We start from the raw sequence: 15,248 nt of genomic DNA on the forward strand, positions 1-15,248 counted from the left end.
AACCGAAGCCACTTCCGAGGAACGGGATGTTTTCTGCCACACAATTAATGCCGAGACTGTGAACTCTGAGTTGAAGAAGCGTTCACTGTCTCCGATTCGTATTTGGAGGATCCCGATGGCGTGTTTGGGCAGGTTGCAGTAACGGCGAGTTGCGTTGTGAGGCGTACGTGTTGCTGTTGAAGATGTCCCCCGGCCGTGGTGGGGACTGTGCTATAAAAGCCGAGCCACCGGCCACACTTTCATCAGACTCCTCGAGCCTTCTTCAGCCTCAGTCGCTTTACACCGACCACTCACTACAATGGAACTCCTGCGAGTAAGTGTTGTATGCGAGTGCGTACATTTCGGTTTTTAGTTCGTAAGGAGTAATTTTTTCCTGTTTTTAAGAACTCGTGATTTCGGTCATTTAGTGGAGTCCGTAGCAATATTTTGAAGTACTGGACTCAATTACATGATTCAAGTCCTAGAGGATAACCGTATTCAACGGATTATTAAAAGGAAGCTACTTAGTGACATTGCATTCGTCCTATTCGGCTCTTATTGCGCTCATCACACATGTTAATAACAGAATTGAAATGATAGTGCGTAGAAAAGTAAATTATTTTATTTATAATATCAGGGATTGTGTTTCTAAAATTGCAACTACAAGACAGCTTTGTGCCTTAGCGTAGTTTCTTATCTGAACTTTTAGCGTGATACTGCATGACAAATCTGGCAGTAATTTTACTATGTTGTTTATTATTTTTTATTGTGTATATTAAAACGATCTCCTTTCAGGTGGTATGTATACTGATGTTTCTTCTGTATACGAGAGTATTCTCAGCATTGTACTGTTGAATTGTTAACGAGTTGCAATCGATCGTAAACCTTCTGCGAGGAACATGCACTTAAAAGCAGATTAATGCCCCTGTTATAATCTTAAGATAATTAAAAACTAGACAAATTCTGCTTGTATCCATCAGTCTCTTCCTGTTGTTTATATGTTTGGGCTTCGGAGAAAGGTATTTTAAAAGTCGTTATTCACTTTCATCGACGATGACAGTGGTGAATATCGCTGACATTTTATGAATACCAGTCGAATCAGTCAGACGTGTGCGGTACAAGGAAGAGGTATTTACAAAAAGCATGTCTGGGAACATAAAGTCAACGTGTCAAGATTTATCCCCTGATGATTATCTGGCGGTATCCTTCGCTTGAGCTTCTACTTCAAGTCGACACAACAGTAATTACTAACCATCAGTCTATCACAAACAAAACCATGTAAATATATTTCTGAGTGTCAAGCAGGTCTGGCGATTTAATTTCTCTGCACAATATTTCGACAAATGAGCTAGTCCTCTTCGTCACGTTAATCGAATCTGCTGTCCCTACCTGAAAATACGAACTGTGGATGGTCTACGATGATCATTTATCTTTTGAGCTCGTTTCCGGCATAAAAGGCCAACGTCAGACAATACTTACCATCGACAAAGATAATGATCTACGTTCAAAATGATATTCCACGTATAAAGTGTTTTGCAAAACTCTCAAAGTAAAAATCGTCTTTGATAGAGCAATCGTGATTGCAAAAGGGAGAAAATTAAATATGAGTGTTATATAAACATAACAGACGTAAAAGGAGATGGAAGAGGGGGCGGTTTCACATAGTTAGGCAGATAACACAACCACAGTTGTCATTTGTATCTCTTAATGTGAATGATGGAAGTATTCTTTAGAAACCACAAAAATATCAGTTCTGAAGAGATAGTCACCAATTTACTCATACATCTTCGCATCGAAATTCAGTAAACACATTTTTAGTCTTAAATCAGTTTTCCATATGCAGTAAGGAATCCATTCTCTGTTCATACTTTTCGCCTAAAGATAGAAGACAGACATCCTTGTTTGAAAAATTTTTTGTTACCAATTTGCTTAACCATCTTTCTTGGCAATGACTCAGACTGTCAGTCGGGGAAAAACCTGTACATTATCCATAAGGTGTATATCTTTGATATTCATCTGTAGGACATATCTTCTAGAAGCCGATATAAATCTGACATCTTTCTCAATTTGTTACGATTCGTAAACTGACCAGACAAAACCCCAAGACTGATCTGTACCAATGTACAATTTTATTGTTTCCCACAACGATTATTAGCGAAAGCGGTAGCTATTTCCTACACGACTTCCTATATGCCAAATGATGGGTGAATTGTGGCTGTCAGTACGCTGCTGCTTCTCTACGAATAACTCAGACGAGGCATAGTTTTCCGACTACTTTCTGGTGTCCACGTAAGGCTGAAAGTTTTGACTAAGTCCACAAATTATGTCACACAGAACACACAAAAAGACTGAAAACGTTTTATGTATCGTAGACCGAAAATGTTCTGTATAATTTCACTATACAGTATCCAGTGCCCGAAGACAATATGGCGCTCGATGGAGGCGATACTAATTAGAATTTAAGTGGTGGTAGAACAATTAATTAGCAGAAATTTGTAGATAAGGAGCGATAATATAGTGTATAGTTCCCGATGTGTAGAATGTGAACCAATTTCTGAATTAAGTCAGAAATACCTTCTCAGTGTCCTTCTGAATTTAGGCGCAGTGCACATCTGATCGCATTCATGTCTCCGGTTGGATCAGGTAATCTAGGTTATGTTCTTTGAGAGAAGTAAAGCAACTAACAGCACTTCCTTTCCTCTCTCACTCCCTTTTATCCGTGAAAACAAGCCGAACATTACACAACGCTATAAAAACATTGATTGTAGTCAGCAACAGCACTGCTACTATTTGGTACAACGCTGTCAAGTCAGGTGAATAATATAATGGCATATAAATTTGAAGAATCAAAGAGCGACTTCCTGCGTTGTTTGAGGCACTGAACTCGTGTCACAGGGGCAGCAAATACCGAGTGGTTGCTTCGACAAGCCACCACTGCTTAATTCACCTACTCTTCTCCAGTTGAAGTATTTCTCTTACTCAGTTTCCCTAGAGGTTGAAGAGATGTGTAACTGAAACCTCCAACCCTACAAATTTCACCAGGATCTTGCAAGAAAGCGCTGTGCATGACTCGAACTGTCAGCTTCCGCAGCGACCGTGAACGTGAAGTCACTAAATCTTATTTTGTGCCTAGAAACTTGTTTAAACAGCGGAGTTACCTCACCTTCTATATCCACAAAAACGTATTAAAACGTTTTAGTGTTTCGCTTCAGTGTGGGTAATGGCATGTGAAGTAATGCAATATTTAGCCAACCTCGAGGTTGATGGCTGCTGTACATTCAATCTTAACAATTTTTTGTACGTTTTAGCACTCTTAATGCCTATGTGAATAATGCTACCTTTGACAGCATAAAACACGTTTTCAGTAATTTCACCAGACACACAATGCTTACGACACAGCACTCGCATAGGGGAGGATTTGGGGTCAAATCCTCATACGATTACCCAGTTGAAACTTCTCTGAGCCTTCCTCGAAGCATTCCCCGCTAATTCCTTCGAGGTAACATGAAACACGTGTCTGGCAGAACTATTCAGTTGTACAATAATTGACTTAGTCTTCCTAGTCAGATGCTAGGTACCCTAGTTTTAGGCGTGCTCGGTACATGGATTCATGCCAAACAGCAGATCACGCGATTCCTCGCGTCATCTTGCACCAAGAAAGGCACTGCATCTTACAGGAAGGGCAGACGAAGATCGAATACAGTCTATGATATTCAAATTTTCAAATGTGTGTGATATCCTATGGTGCTTAACTGCTAAGGTCATCAGACCCTAAGCTTACACAATACTTAACCTAAATTATCCTAAGAACAAACACGCACACCCATGCCTGAGGGAGGACTAGAACCTCCGCCGGGACCAGTCGCACAGTCCATCACTGCAGCGTCTGAGACCGCTCGGCTAATTCCGCGCGGCAAATTCTATGAATCATGCTGGTAAATGTTCTAATTTCGCAACATATATGTCCCATACTTTTACATTATTACATTTGTACCGTGTAAAGCATTTTGAAGTGCACAAAGGGTACTTGCCATTTTACCACTATTATGGTTTCTTCCAGTTGCATTGGTTCAAATGGCTCTGAGCACTATGGGACTTAACATCTGAGGTCATCAGTCCCCTAGAACGTAGAACTACTTAAACCTAACTAACCTAAGGACATCACACACATCCATGCCCGAGGCACGATTCGAACCCGCGACCGCAGCAGTCGCGCGGTTCCGGACTGAAGCGCCTAGAACCGCTAGGCCACCGCGGCTCTCCCAGTTTCATTCATAGATGATGCGTGGAAAGAAAGATTTTTTTTAATGCCTCTATGTACGGTGTAATTAGCCTAGTCTGGTCTTGGCAGTCCCTACGGGAGCGATACACTGCGGGTGAAGAATATCTCTACAACGTTTACATAATACTGGCTCGTGAAACTTCGTAAGTAGGCTTTGGCGGGGTAGTTGGCTATGCTAGTTCAGGTTTTTCAGCATTTCAATGATGCTCTGCATTGAGTCAACCAAGCCTGTGACAATCGTGCTGTCCTTCTTTGTGGAGTGTGTCGTGTTGCAGGCAGTGGAAGGTGACACTCGCAATGTGATCGAAGATCGATCACGACTGACTATTGGAGTGTTAACAAACGTGTGAGAAGACTAAAATGTCTATTGCACCACAAAAATCGCTGTATATGCTCTTAAAAGGCAAGTTAAATAGGGACCCAACAGTCAGAATTAATGGCCAGGCAGTGTCGCGACAGAGATAGACCCGTTACCTAGGGGTATATCTAGATGAGAATTGGAGTTTCATTCCGCATATTGAGCAAATAACGACAAAGTCCTTAGCTTTGTTCAATAAGATAATATCAATTGGACAAGGAAGATTTCATTTGCCGTCAAAAGCAATAAATATCTATCATAACAGTATATTGGCACCAATAGTAGGGCACGCATCCAGTGTGTGGGCCCACAGGTTAGCTCTGGTGCGGCCTGCCACTGCTGTCAGGCGAATACAGAGGAACGTTCTGTTGAGATGCATTGGAGCATTCAACCCAAGTCCAACAGATGCACTGTTGGTAATTATGGGTCTATGTCCACTAGACCTGATAATAAGGTAGCACGCAGCCTTCTACTGGCTGCGCAAACAGAACATCGACATGGCGCAAAATATAATGGGCAGTCCTCTGGTAAGCGTTAAATCCATCCGAGAAAAAATGCTTGACATTTGGCAGGACAAATGGGATGGGTCCAGTACAGGCCGTAGAGTCCACGGGTTTCTACCCACAGTAAGGGAAAGACTAAAGAACAAGATAATGAAGCTCTCACAGGGCCTAGTTCACTTCCTCACAGTCCACGGACCCTATCCCACATACCTGCATAAAATAGGGATAAGGCCAACACCGGAGTGTGACTGTAGTGCCCATGAAGGATCGCCAGAACACACAGTGTTCGAGTGTCCAATATACGAACAGGCTGTCTCAGTTGAGAGACAGCTTCTGCAGACAAGGAATATAAATGATATACTGAAAAATGGCGAATTGTTCAGCAATTTCGCAAAATTGGTGAATAAAATCTCAAGGGAGGCCAAGCGGACCTACCTCGGGAGAGGTTAAATGCGCTTCAGATCTAATGTGCAATTGTAAATATGTAAATGCTACGTTTGTTTAAGTCTTTGAATTGTAGTAGCTAGTAGTTGTATCAGTGGGGGGAATAAAAGAGTAGTATAAATGGAGTGGTTTCTTCAAGTAGTAGCGGCCCGCCTCCACGTGGCTAGGGACGGGAAACTCTTTGGATAGATTCCAGAGAGGCTAAGAGGCCGATCATTCATATATAGCACAATGTTGCTTAATAAATAGTGTGCATGCATTAATAAACCACTTCTGTAGTACTAATAGCAGAGTTAGTTAGTCCTAAAACACCCACTCAAAAATATCAGATAGTGGGTTATGTATGTTTCACAAAATTTGGGGGAAAAAAAATTTGGCCTTCTTTGTATACGCTCAGTATCCTCTGTTAATCCAGTTCGGTATGCGTCCCACACACCTGATCAGTATTCCACTGTGGGTCGCACGAATGTTTTGTAAACAGTGTGCTTCGTAACCTCATTCCTCGCTACGAATCGAGGTGTAGCACGTGCTTTGCGTGCGACTGAGCCGAGAGTGTGTGGTGTTGCAGGCAGTGTTGTGCGTGGTGCTGGTGGCGGGCGCGTCGCAGGCGGGCGTGGTGCCGGCAGCGCCTCTGGTGGCGGCGCCTGCAGCCGCAGCCGTGGTGGCCGCCGACTACGCGGACGCCTACCCGCAGTACCAGTACGCGTACACGGTGCAGGACTCGCTGACGGGCGACGCCAAGGCGCAGGAGGAGGCGCGCGAGGGCGGCATCGTGCGCGGCAGCTACAGCCTCATCGAGCCCGACGGCGTGCGCCGCACCGTCAACTACTACGCCGACCCCGTCAACGGCTTCAACGCGGTCGTGCAGCGCGACTTGCCCGCCGTCGCCGCCGCGCCCCTCGTCAAGGCCGTCGTCTGAGTCTCCACCGGCCCGCGCTGCTACACGGATTCCACGTCTCACTACTTTCTTACCTTTGTATTACTCTTTTTGTATTCCGTTTCTAGTTACACCGAAAAATAAAATGTTTTTCATTTCCTGAAACGGCATCACTTATTGTGTTTTTCTGCCTTTTGAATGACAAACAGTAATCGTGTAGCTTCGACAGTGAATGAAAAACTCGAATCTGTTGGAAGAGTTCTGGAAAAATCCAGTTCGTCTGCAAAGGACGTCGCATGCCTGAGGGTAGTGCGACAAATCCTCACGTACTGTTCCATTGTTTGGAGTCCTTATTAAATACGCGCGACAATAGGCATAGAGGTAATTATAAATATACAGGGTGAAAAGTATTTAAACCGACAAACTCTGGGAGGTTGTAGGGTGTGGTGTGCGTACTGTAAGACCTTCGGTACACACACCGTCAGATTATTTGACTTGTCGCTCTAACGAAGTAGGCGAGTGTCAGCAATGTGTCTCGTGGTCTTATTGTGGCGTGTTTATCTTCTGCCGTTAGGTCAGACAATAGAAATGCCACTTGCACACTTAGAGTAGCAGATTGACGGTGACCAACTTTAAACAGAACTTGATTAGTTTTCACACACTTTTATTAAAATAATAAAAAGCATACATTACGTAACTTGATTCTGGATGCTACTTACAATTGACAATCTGAAGTTCCTTTGGTCTTGGTACGTTAATCTTATTCTCACATATCTCTGACACTTGACAAAGTGTCTATACATTTATCTTCATGGCTATGTACAGGAATATGATAATCTTACTAGGCGCAGACTGAAACTTGACTACAGACTGGTACAGACTAATGCAGATTGGTACAGACTAATGCAGACAAATGCAGACTGACTAATCAGAGATCTGTACACTCTTTATAATACCTCGCACGTTCAGGTATCACTGCGTGAGTGTGTTCCGCAAGGAGAAAATGTTCTACTTTTGCAGCAATCTCATTGGCTGCGTTACATATTAATACGCGGATCGGCGGAAGCAGAATTTGGTCCGTCTCTAAGGCAGCGCCATCTCGTAGTGCGGAGACGGACGAGCGCTGCACCTGCGCTGTTGTGCTTAGCGGGACGCGCTCTAGTGGGAAAGTTGTGTACGCGCTGACTACGCAGAACTATGTACACAACATAGGGGACATCAAAACAAATATTTGTCCCTAATGTCATTTTCTCCTATGAGGATTATTTAAACCAGTGGAGGTCATATTACGCTTTTCAGTTGTTAGAGGCCATATTACGGTTGTTAGAGGGCATATTACGCTCTTCAGTTGTAGGCAACTGCTGTCCATCAGTGTAGTAGTGCATTGTTTCTGTTTACTAATGGTTCGATACACCTGGAGTGAGTACACTGATATGGTTGGTGAGTACTACGTAGCACAGCACAACGGACGAGCTGTACAGCGGGTTTATCAACAACAGTATCTTAATCGCCGTATCCTGCATCATACGACCTCTGCTGCTGTGTACCAACGTCTGCCTGAGACCGGGTCATTTATCAGATTACCTGGATAGGGACGCCGTCGCACAGCAAGAACGCTGCAATTTGAGGAAGTTGCTGGAAGGCGTACCGCTCGCTACAAGACAACACATGTGGTTCTAACATGATGGGGCGCCGGCAAATTTCAGTCGTCGTGTGCGTCGATTCCTGGACCGACGATTCCCAGAAACGTGGATTGGCAGAGGTGGTCCTGTATCACGGCCTGCTCGATCCCCTCTGGACTTTTTTGTGTGGGGAGAGATGCGCAACCTTGTTTAGGCGACTCCTGCTGCATCAGAAGAGGATCTGGTTGCCCTGATAGTAGCAGCAGCAGGAACAATTCAGGATACTCCTGGGGTTTTTGCCCGTGTCAGACAGAGCATCATCCGACGGTTTAACCTTTGTTTACGTGTCAAGGAGGCATTTTTGAAAATCTACTGTAATTGCAATTGGGTTGTGTTAATGTGTTGTCTCTTCATTATAAAAAAATGGAAAAGTGTTTGTTGGTTTAAATAATTTGCCTCCAGATAAATCTTCCTCTACCGGTTTAAATACTCCTCATAGGAAAAAATTACAATAGGGAAAAATATTTGATTTGATGTCCCCTACAACCTCCCAGAGTTTGTCGGTTTAAATACTTTTCACCCTGTATATAAATGACCTAGTAGATAGTGTCGGAAGTTCCATACGGCTTTTCGCGGATGATGCTGTAGTATCCAGAGAAATTGCACCATTAGAAAATTGTAGCGAAATGCAGGAAGATTTGCAGCGGATAGGCACTTGGTGCACGGAGTGGCAACTGACCCTTAACATAGACAACTGTAATGTATTGCGAACACATAGAAGGAAGGATCCTTTATTGTACGATTATATGATAGCAGAACAAACACTGGTAGCAGTTACTTCTGTAAAATATCTGAGAGTATGCGCACGGAACGATTTGAAGTGATCATATAAAACTGATTGTTGGTAAGGCCGGTGCCAGGTTGAGATTCATGGGGAGAGTCCTTAGAAAATATAGTCCATCAACAAAGGAGGTGGCTTACAAAACACTCGTTCGACCTGTACTTGAGTATTGCTCATCAGTGTGGGATCCGTACCACTTCGGGTTGACAGAGGAAATAGAGAAAATCCAAAGAAGAGTGGCGTGTTTCGTCACAGGGTTATTTGGTAAGCGTGATAGCGTTACGGAGATGTTTAGCAAACTCAAGTGGCAGACTGTGCAAGAGAGGCGCTCTGCATCGCGGTGTAGCTTGCTGTCCAGGTTTCGAGAAGATGCGTTTCTGGATGAGGTATCGAATATATTGCATCCCCCTACTTATACTTCCCAAGGAGATTACGAATGTAAAATTAGAGAGATTCGAGCGCGCACAGAGGCTTTCCGGCAGTCGTTCTTCCCGCGAACCATACGCGACTGGAGCAGAAAAGGGAGGTAATGACAGGGCACGTAAAGTGCCCTCCGCCACGCACCGTTGGGTGACTTGCGGAGTATAAATGTAGATGTAGATGAATTCAGAGACGGGCTGCTAGGGTCGTAACCGGTCCGTATAGAGTAACAGAAATGTTCAAATGTCAATCCTTCGAAAGACGACATAGTTCTCGCGAAATACTGTTGGGTACATTTAGAGAAGCTGTATATGCAAAGTGTCCGTTGTGGTCCGGCGGATGCAATACTGGACCGGAAATCTTCTTACTTTCAGCTCCTACATGACAGATACAAGTGCACTCAGTTTGCTGTCGAATTGAGTACCGGACACTTTTCCCACCACCCAACTCCTAGTTCCGCGGCTGCACAGAAGACTGTGCGACCAAAATGCTGTCAGCACCGTATATCACGCGTAAGGATCGTGAGAATAGTACAAGAGACCTTAGGGAACGCACACAGGCATACGAAAGGTCGCTTTTCCCTCGCTCAATACAGGAGTGGAGCACGAAAGAAAACCTATGATTTTGGCGTGATGTACCCTCCGTTGTGGACTGTACAGTGAATTGCACGGTATATGTGTAGAGATGTAAGAGGGGCCTATGCAAGTTCAGGGTCGCGATCACCGAACAGCTCTTACAACAGTCGACATTGCTATTGGTATGTGCGATAGTGTCTGCTTAGGGCCCACGGGTTCATCTGGAGAGTGACGAAGTACCATTGCTAGCCAAGAGACGTAGTCAAACAACCGTGAAAGTATGGCTTCGCGTATTCGTTTACCGTTACACTGACATTCACAGAACGCATCTTCACTTATCGGTGGAGTATAAAAGTTAATATAACCTCCTGGTAGAATATGCACCCGAACAGGAATTTATTCCAGACCCGTGCCTTTCATGGGCGACGTTCTTATCGACTGAGATACACAAACATGTCTCACGGTGAGCTATCTCAGATTTTCAGTTTGACAGTACTTCTCACGTTTTCTAAAGTTCACAGGGCCTCTCCCGCGCACATTGGCGGACAATCCCTTGATACACTGACTTGGAAGTTAATCACTGCAGCCTAAGAACTTCTCTCCTGGCACTGTAGAGATGTCTGCCGGGGATAAGAACCTCAGATAGGTTCGAAGAAATGTGTATAGCAGAGCAAGTGACATTTGAAAAGTGTGGTTAAAACAGTTGAATATATTACGTGAAGAGAATTTTTCTTATGTTAGGTAGCAAAATAAGTTGCTAATCCTTGACTGTCGGTCGTACATAAAAATCATACCAATCTGCAAAACATCGCCGGCCGAAGTGGCCGTGCGGTTAAAGGCGCTGCAGTCTGGAACCGCAAGACCGCTACGGTCGCAGGTTCGAATCCTGCCTCGGGCATGGATGTTTGTGATGTCCTTAGGTTAGTTAGGTTTAACTAGTTCTAAGTTCTAGGGGACTAATGACCTCAGCAGTTGAGTCCCATAGCGCTCAGAGCCATTTGAACCCATTTTTTTGCAAAACATCAGTAGTATTGGAGCACTGCCGCTTTCGATACAATCAGCATAAAAGGCTGTTTCAGATTTTGGTGTATATCATTAATGGCTCTGAGCACTATGGGACTTAACTTCTGAGGTCATCAGTCCCCTAGAACTTAGAACTACTTAAACCTAACTAACCTAAGGACATCACACACATCCATGCCCGAGGCAGGATTCTAACCTGCGACCGTAGTGGTCACGCGGTTCCAGACTGTAGCGCCTAGAACTGCTCGGCCACCACGGCTGGCGTATATCATTACATTACATTAGTTTGCTATAACATCTTACTTGAATCTTATTGTCTAAGGGCTTTACAACACTAGATATCACGCTGTCTATTTTGCTTTCTTTCGCATTTTTCAGGAGCTCGGCATTGATCTTCCTACTCCAAGTCTCTATGGTTATTTTCACGATTTTTTTTCTTTCAAGCTTACTACTGTAAATGAATAGCGTTTTTACAGTATTTTTTGATAATCGATGATATTTATAAGCATTCGAAATTATGCGCAGTTCTCGACCTCTGTGTCTTATTCATAAGGTAAACCATTAGTAAATAAAAGTTTGTTTGTTGCAGTGTTCGTGTTAACACATCTGCATGGTCCTCATTACTTTTTACAGCTAGTGAAGCTGATGTCGCGAGCGTTCATTGGTTACTTCGAGAGAGGTGAATATCTTGTATAGAGTACTCATTTTCCCTCTTACCTGTCACTGTCAGGCTTTAATAGAGCGAGGTGGCGCAGTGGTTAGCCCACTGGACTCGTATTCGGAGACCCTGAATTAGGTTTTGCGTGATGATTTCAGTAAATCGCTTCAGGCTTTGAAAAAGCACAGCCGATCCCCTTCCCCTTCCTCCCACAATCCGAGTTTAAGCTCCATCTCTAATAAAGTCGTTGTTGACGGGATGTTAAACGCAAATCTCCTCCTTCTCGTGACATCCTTTGAATTTTGACCTCAATACATGTTTTACATTGCCGGTTATTCCACATGTGAAAAACCTCCACCGTCTCGGAAATCCGTCAGTTATTTTTTCACAGTAGTTTTAAGGCCTTTGTTGGTCAACCAGAAGTGTTTTCATACCATTGCACATATTACGGATAACATTTTGTAACAGCGTTCACGCTCACTCCTATCTACGTCTGCACACGGTATCTTTTACCAAATAATAAAACCGACATGACGATCCTCTAAAGGCGCGTAATCTTACTACATAGATTTGCTTGCCATTTTACGAGAAAGAAATAATTTATCTAATGGTATTGTGGAATAGTTTGTAGATAATGTACGAAAAATTTTAGACGATCCCATCGTACCAGCAGAAAATGTAAATACAGTTTGAGGCGAAGGGAATGATTGCATAACTGTACAATGTAAAATCTCGAAAACTGTCAGTTATTCTACACGAAAGCAACGAAAACTTTGCGAGCCCATCGTTAACTGAATTCAAGTGAGACATCGGTTTCATTAATCTTAGCAGTTAAACAGTTACAAATTGAGAAGTATGCTTGAAGATAGTAACATTCACCTCTTCAAATAGTCTACGATTTTTAACAAATGCCAAGAGTGATTCGTCCCATTACTGTTACACCAAGTGGTCCAGAAGGCTACGTGATTCCTTCCTTCATTTCATGAGTGATTTTTTTTTGTGTATAAAGCATCTGCAATACTACCAAAGCTTCATCTTTGAAGTAAATTTCTTCTGATTTTCTTTTTCATTATTCAGAGGAAAATTTATGCACCCAATAAAGTAGCAGCATATTTTGCTGTCAGCATTTCGGCTGTACGTTAATGACCGCATTTGCTTTGTGTTACACGGCACGTCCACGGCTACTTATACGGTGATGAAACCGTCTGTATTAAAATAGCAAGAAATACAACAGTTCAAGATTCTAAACGACCGAACATTAGATGTTGAAGAGATTGTATTTTCTCGATCTTTTACGAAATACACTCATGCTCATAAATTAAGTATAATGCTGACGTTGTTGTTGTGGTCTTCAGTCCTGAGACTGGTTTGATGCAGCTCTCCATGCTACTCTATCCTGTGCAAGCTTCTTCATCTCCCAGTACCTACTGCAACCTACATCCTTCTGAATCTGCTTAGTGTATTGATCTCTTGGTCTCCCTCTACGATTGTTACCCTCCACGCTGCCCTCCAATACTAAATTTGTGATCCCTTGATGCCTCAAAACATGCCCTACCAACCGATCCCTTCTTCTAGTCAAGTTGTGCCACAAACTTCTCTTCTCCCCAATCCTATTCAACACCTCCTCATTAGTTACGTGATCTACCCACCTTATCTTCAGCATTCTTCTGTAGCACCACATTTCGAAAGCTTCTATTCTCTTCTTGTCCAAACTGGTTATCGTCCATGTTTCACTTCCATACATGGCTACACTCCATACAAATACTTTCAGAAACGACTTCCTGACACTTAAATCTATACTCGATGTTAACAAATTTCTCTTCTTCAGAAACGATTTCCTTGCCATTGCCAGTCTACATTTTATATCCTCTCTACTTCGACCATCATCAGTTATTTTACTCCCTAAATAGCAAAACTCCTTTACTACTTTAAGTGTCTCATTTCCTAATCTAATCCCCTCAGCATCACCCGATTTAATTTGACTACATTCCATTATCCTCGTTTTGCTTTTGTTGATGTTCATCTTATATCCTCCTTTCAAGACACTGTCCATTCCGTTCAACTGCTCTTCCAAGTCCTTTACTGTCTCTGACAGAATTACAATGTCATCGGCGAACCTCAAAGTTTTTACTTCTTCTCCATGAATTTTAATACCTACTCCGAATTTTTCTTTTGTTTCCTTTACTGCTTGCTCAATATACAGATTGAATAACATCGGGGAGAGGCTACAACCCTGTCTCACTCCTTTCCCAACCACTGCTTCCCTTTCATGCCCCTCGACTCTTATAACTGCCATCTGGTTTCTGTACAAATTGTAAATAGCCTTTCGCTCCCTGTATTTTACCCCTGCCACCTTCAGAATTTGAAAGAGAGTATTCCAGTTAACGTTGTCAAAAGCTTTATCTAAGTCTACAAATGCTAGAAACGTAGGTTTGCCTTTTCTTAATCTTTCTTCTAAGGTAAGTCGTAAGGTTATTATTGCCTCACGTGTTCCAATATTTCTACGGAATCCAAACTGATCTTCCCCGAGGTCCGCTTCTACCAGTTTTTCCATTCGTCTGTAAAGAATTCGCGTTGGTATTTTGCAGCTGTGACTTATTAAACTGATAGTTCGGTAATTTTCACATCTGTCAACACCTGCCTTTTTTGGTATTGGAATTATTATATTCTTCTTGAAGTCTGTGGGTATTTCGCCTGTCTCATACATCTTGCTCACCAGATGGTAGAGTTTTGTCATGACTGGTTCTCCCAAGGCCATCAGTAGTTCTAATGGAATGTTGTCTACTCCCGGGGCCTTGTTTCGACTCAGGTCTTTCAGTGCTCTGTCAAACTCTTCACGCAGTATCTTATCTCCCATTTCATCTTCATCTACATCCTCTTCCATTTCCATAATATTGTCCTCAAGTACATCGCCCTTGTATAAACCCTCTATATACTCCTTCCACCTTTCTGCCTTCCCTTCTTTGCTTAGAACTGGGTTGCCATCTGAGCTCTTGATATTCATACAAGTGGTTTTCTTCTCTCCAAAGGTCTCTTTAATTTTCCTGTAGGCAGTATCTATCTTACCCCTAGTGAGACAAGCCTCTACATCCTTACATTTGTCCTCTAGCCATCCCAGCTTAGCCATTTTGCACTTTCTGTCGATCTCATTTTTGAGACGTTTGTATTCCCTTTTGCCTGCTTCATTTACTGATACGTGGTGAAAATACGCTCTGGTGGGCGGTATGTGGGTTTAAATCACCTCGGGATATGTGCATGCGCTGCATTTGACCTGCGGTCGTCGCACGGTGGCTCTGGCAGCAGTCCACATACGCAGAGGTGTGTTGGTGCATGTCAGAGTACGGTGCAGCGAGTAAGTGTGCAGACGTTTTCAGATGTGCTAATGGTGACTGTGTGTTGAAAATGGCTCAAAGAACACAAATTGACGACGTTATGAGGGGTAGATTATTACGGCGACTGGAGGCTGGTCAAACACAGTAGGTCGTAGTACGGACCATCCGTGTGCCACAAAGTGTGATCTCAAGATTATGGCAACGATTCCAGCAGACAGGAAACGTATCCAGGCGCTACTGTATGGGACGTCCACAGTGTAAAACACCACAAGAAGACCGATATCTCACCATCAGTGCACGCAGACGGCCACGGACTACTGCAGGTAGCCTTGCT

The 15,248-nt window shown here is 43.3% G+C and overlaps 1 protein-coding gene across 1 annotated transcript; it reads left to right on the plus strand.

The window, feature by feature from the left end:
• Window positions 1-258: 258 nt before the first annotated feature.
• Window positions 259-6,572, plus strand: LOC126249535 (cuticle protein 19.8-like). The gene is made up of 2 exons (XM_049951198.1): window positions 259-313; window positions 6,135-6,572. The coding sequence occupies exons 1-2, from the start codon at window positions 299-301 to the stop codon at window positions 6,483-6,485; spliced, it is 366 nt and encodes a 121-aa protein (XP_049807155.1). The 5' UTR covers window positions 259-298; the 3' UTR covers window positions 6,486-6,572.
• The last annotated feature ends 8,676 nt before the right edge of the window (window positions 6,573-15,248 follow it).

The sequence above is a fragment of the Schistocerca nitens genome, chromosome 3, assembly GCF_023898315.1.
Source record: "Schistocerca nitens isolate TAMUIC-IGC-003100 chromosome 3, iqSchNite1.1, whole genome shotgun sequence".
Lineage (NCBI taxonomy): Eukaryota > Metazoa > Arthropoda > Insecta > Orthoptera > Acrididae > Schistocerca > Schistocerca nitens.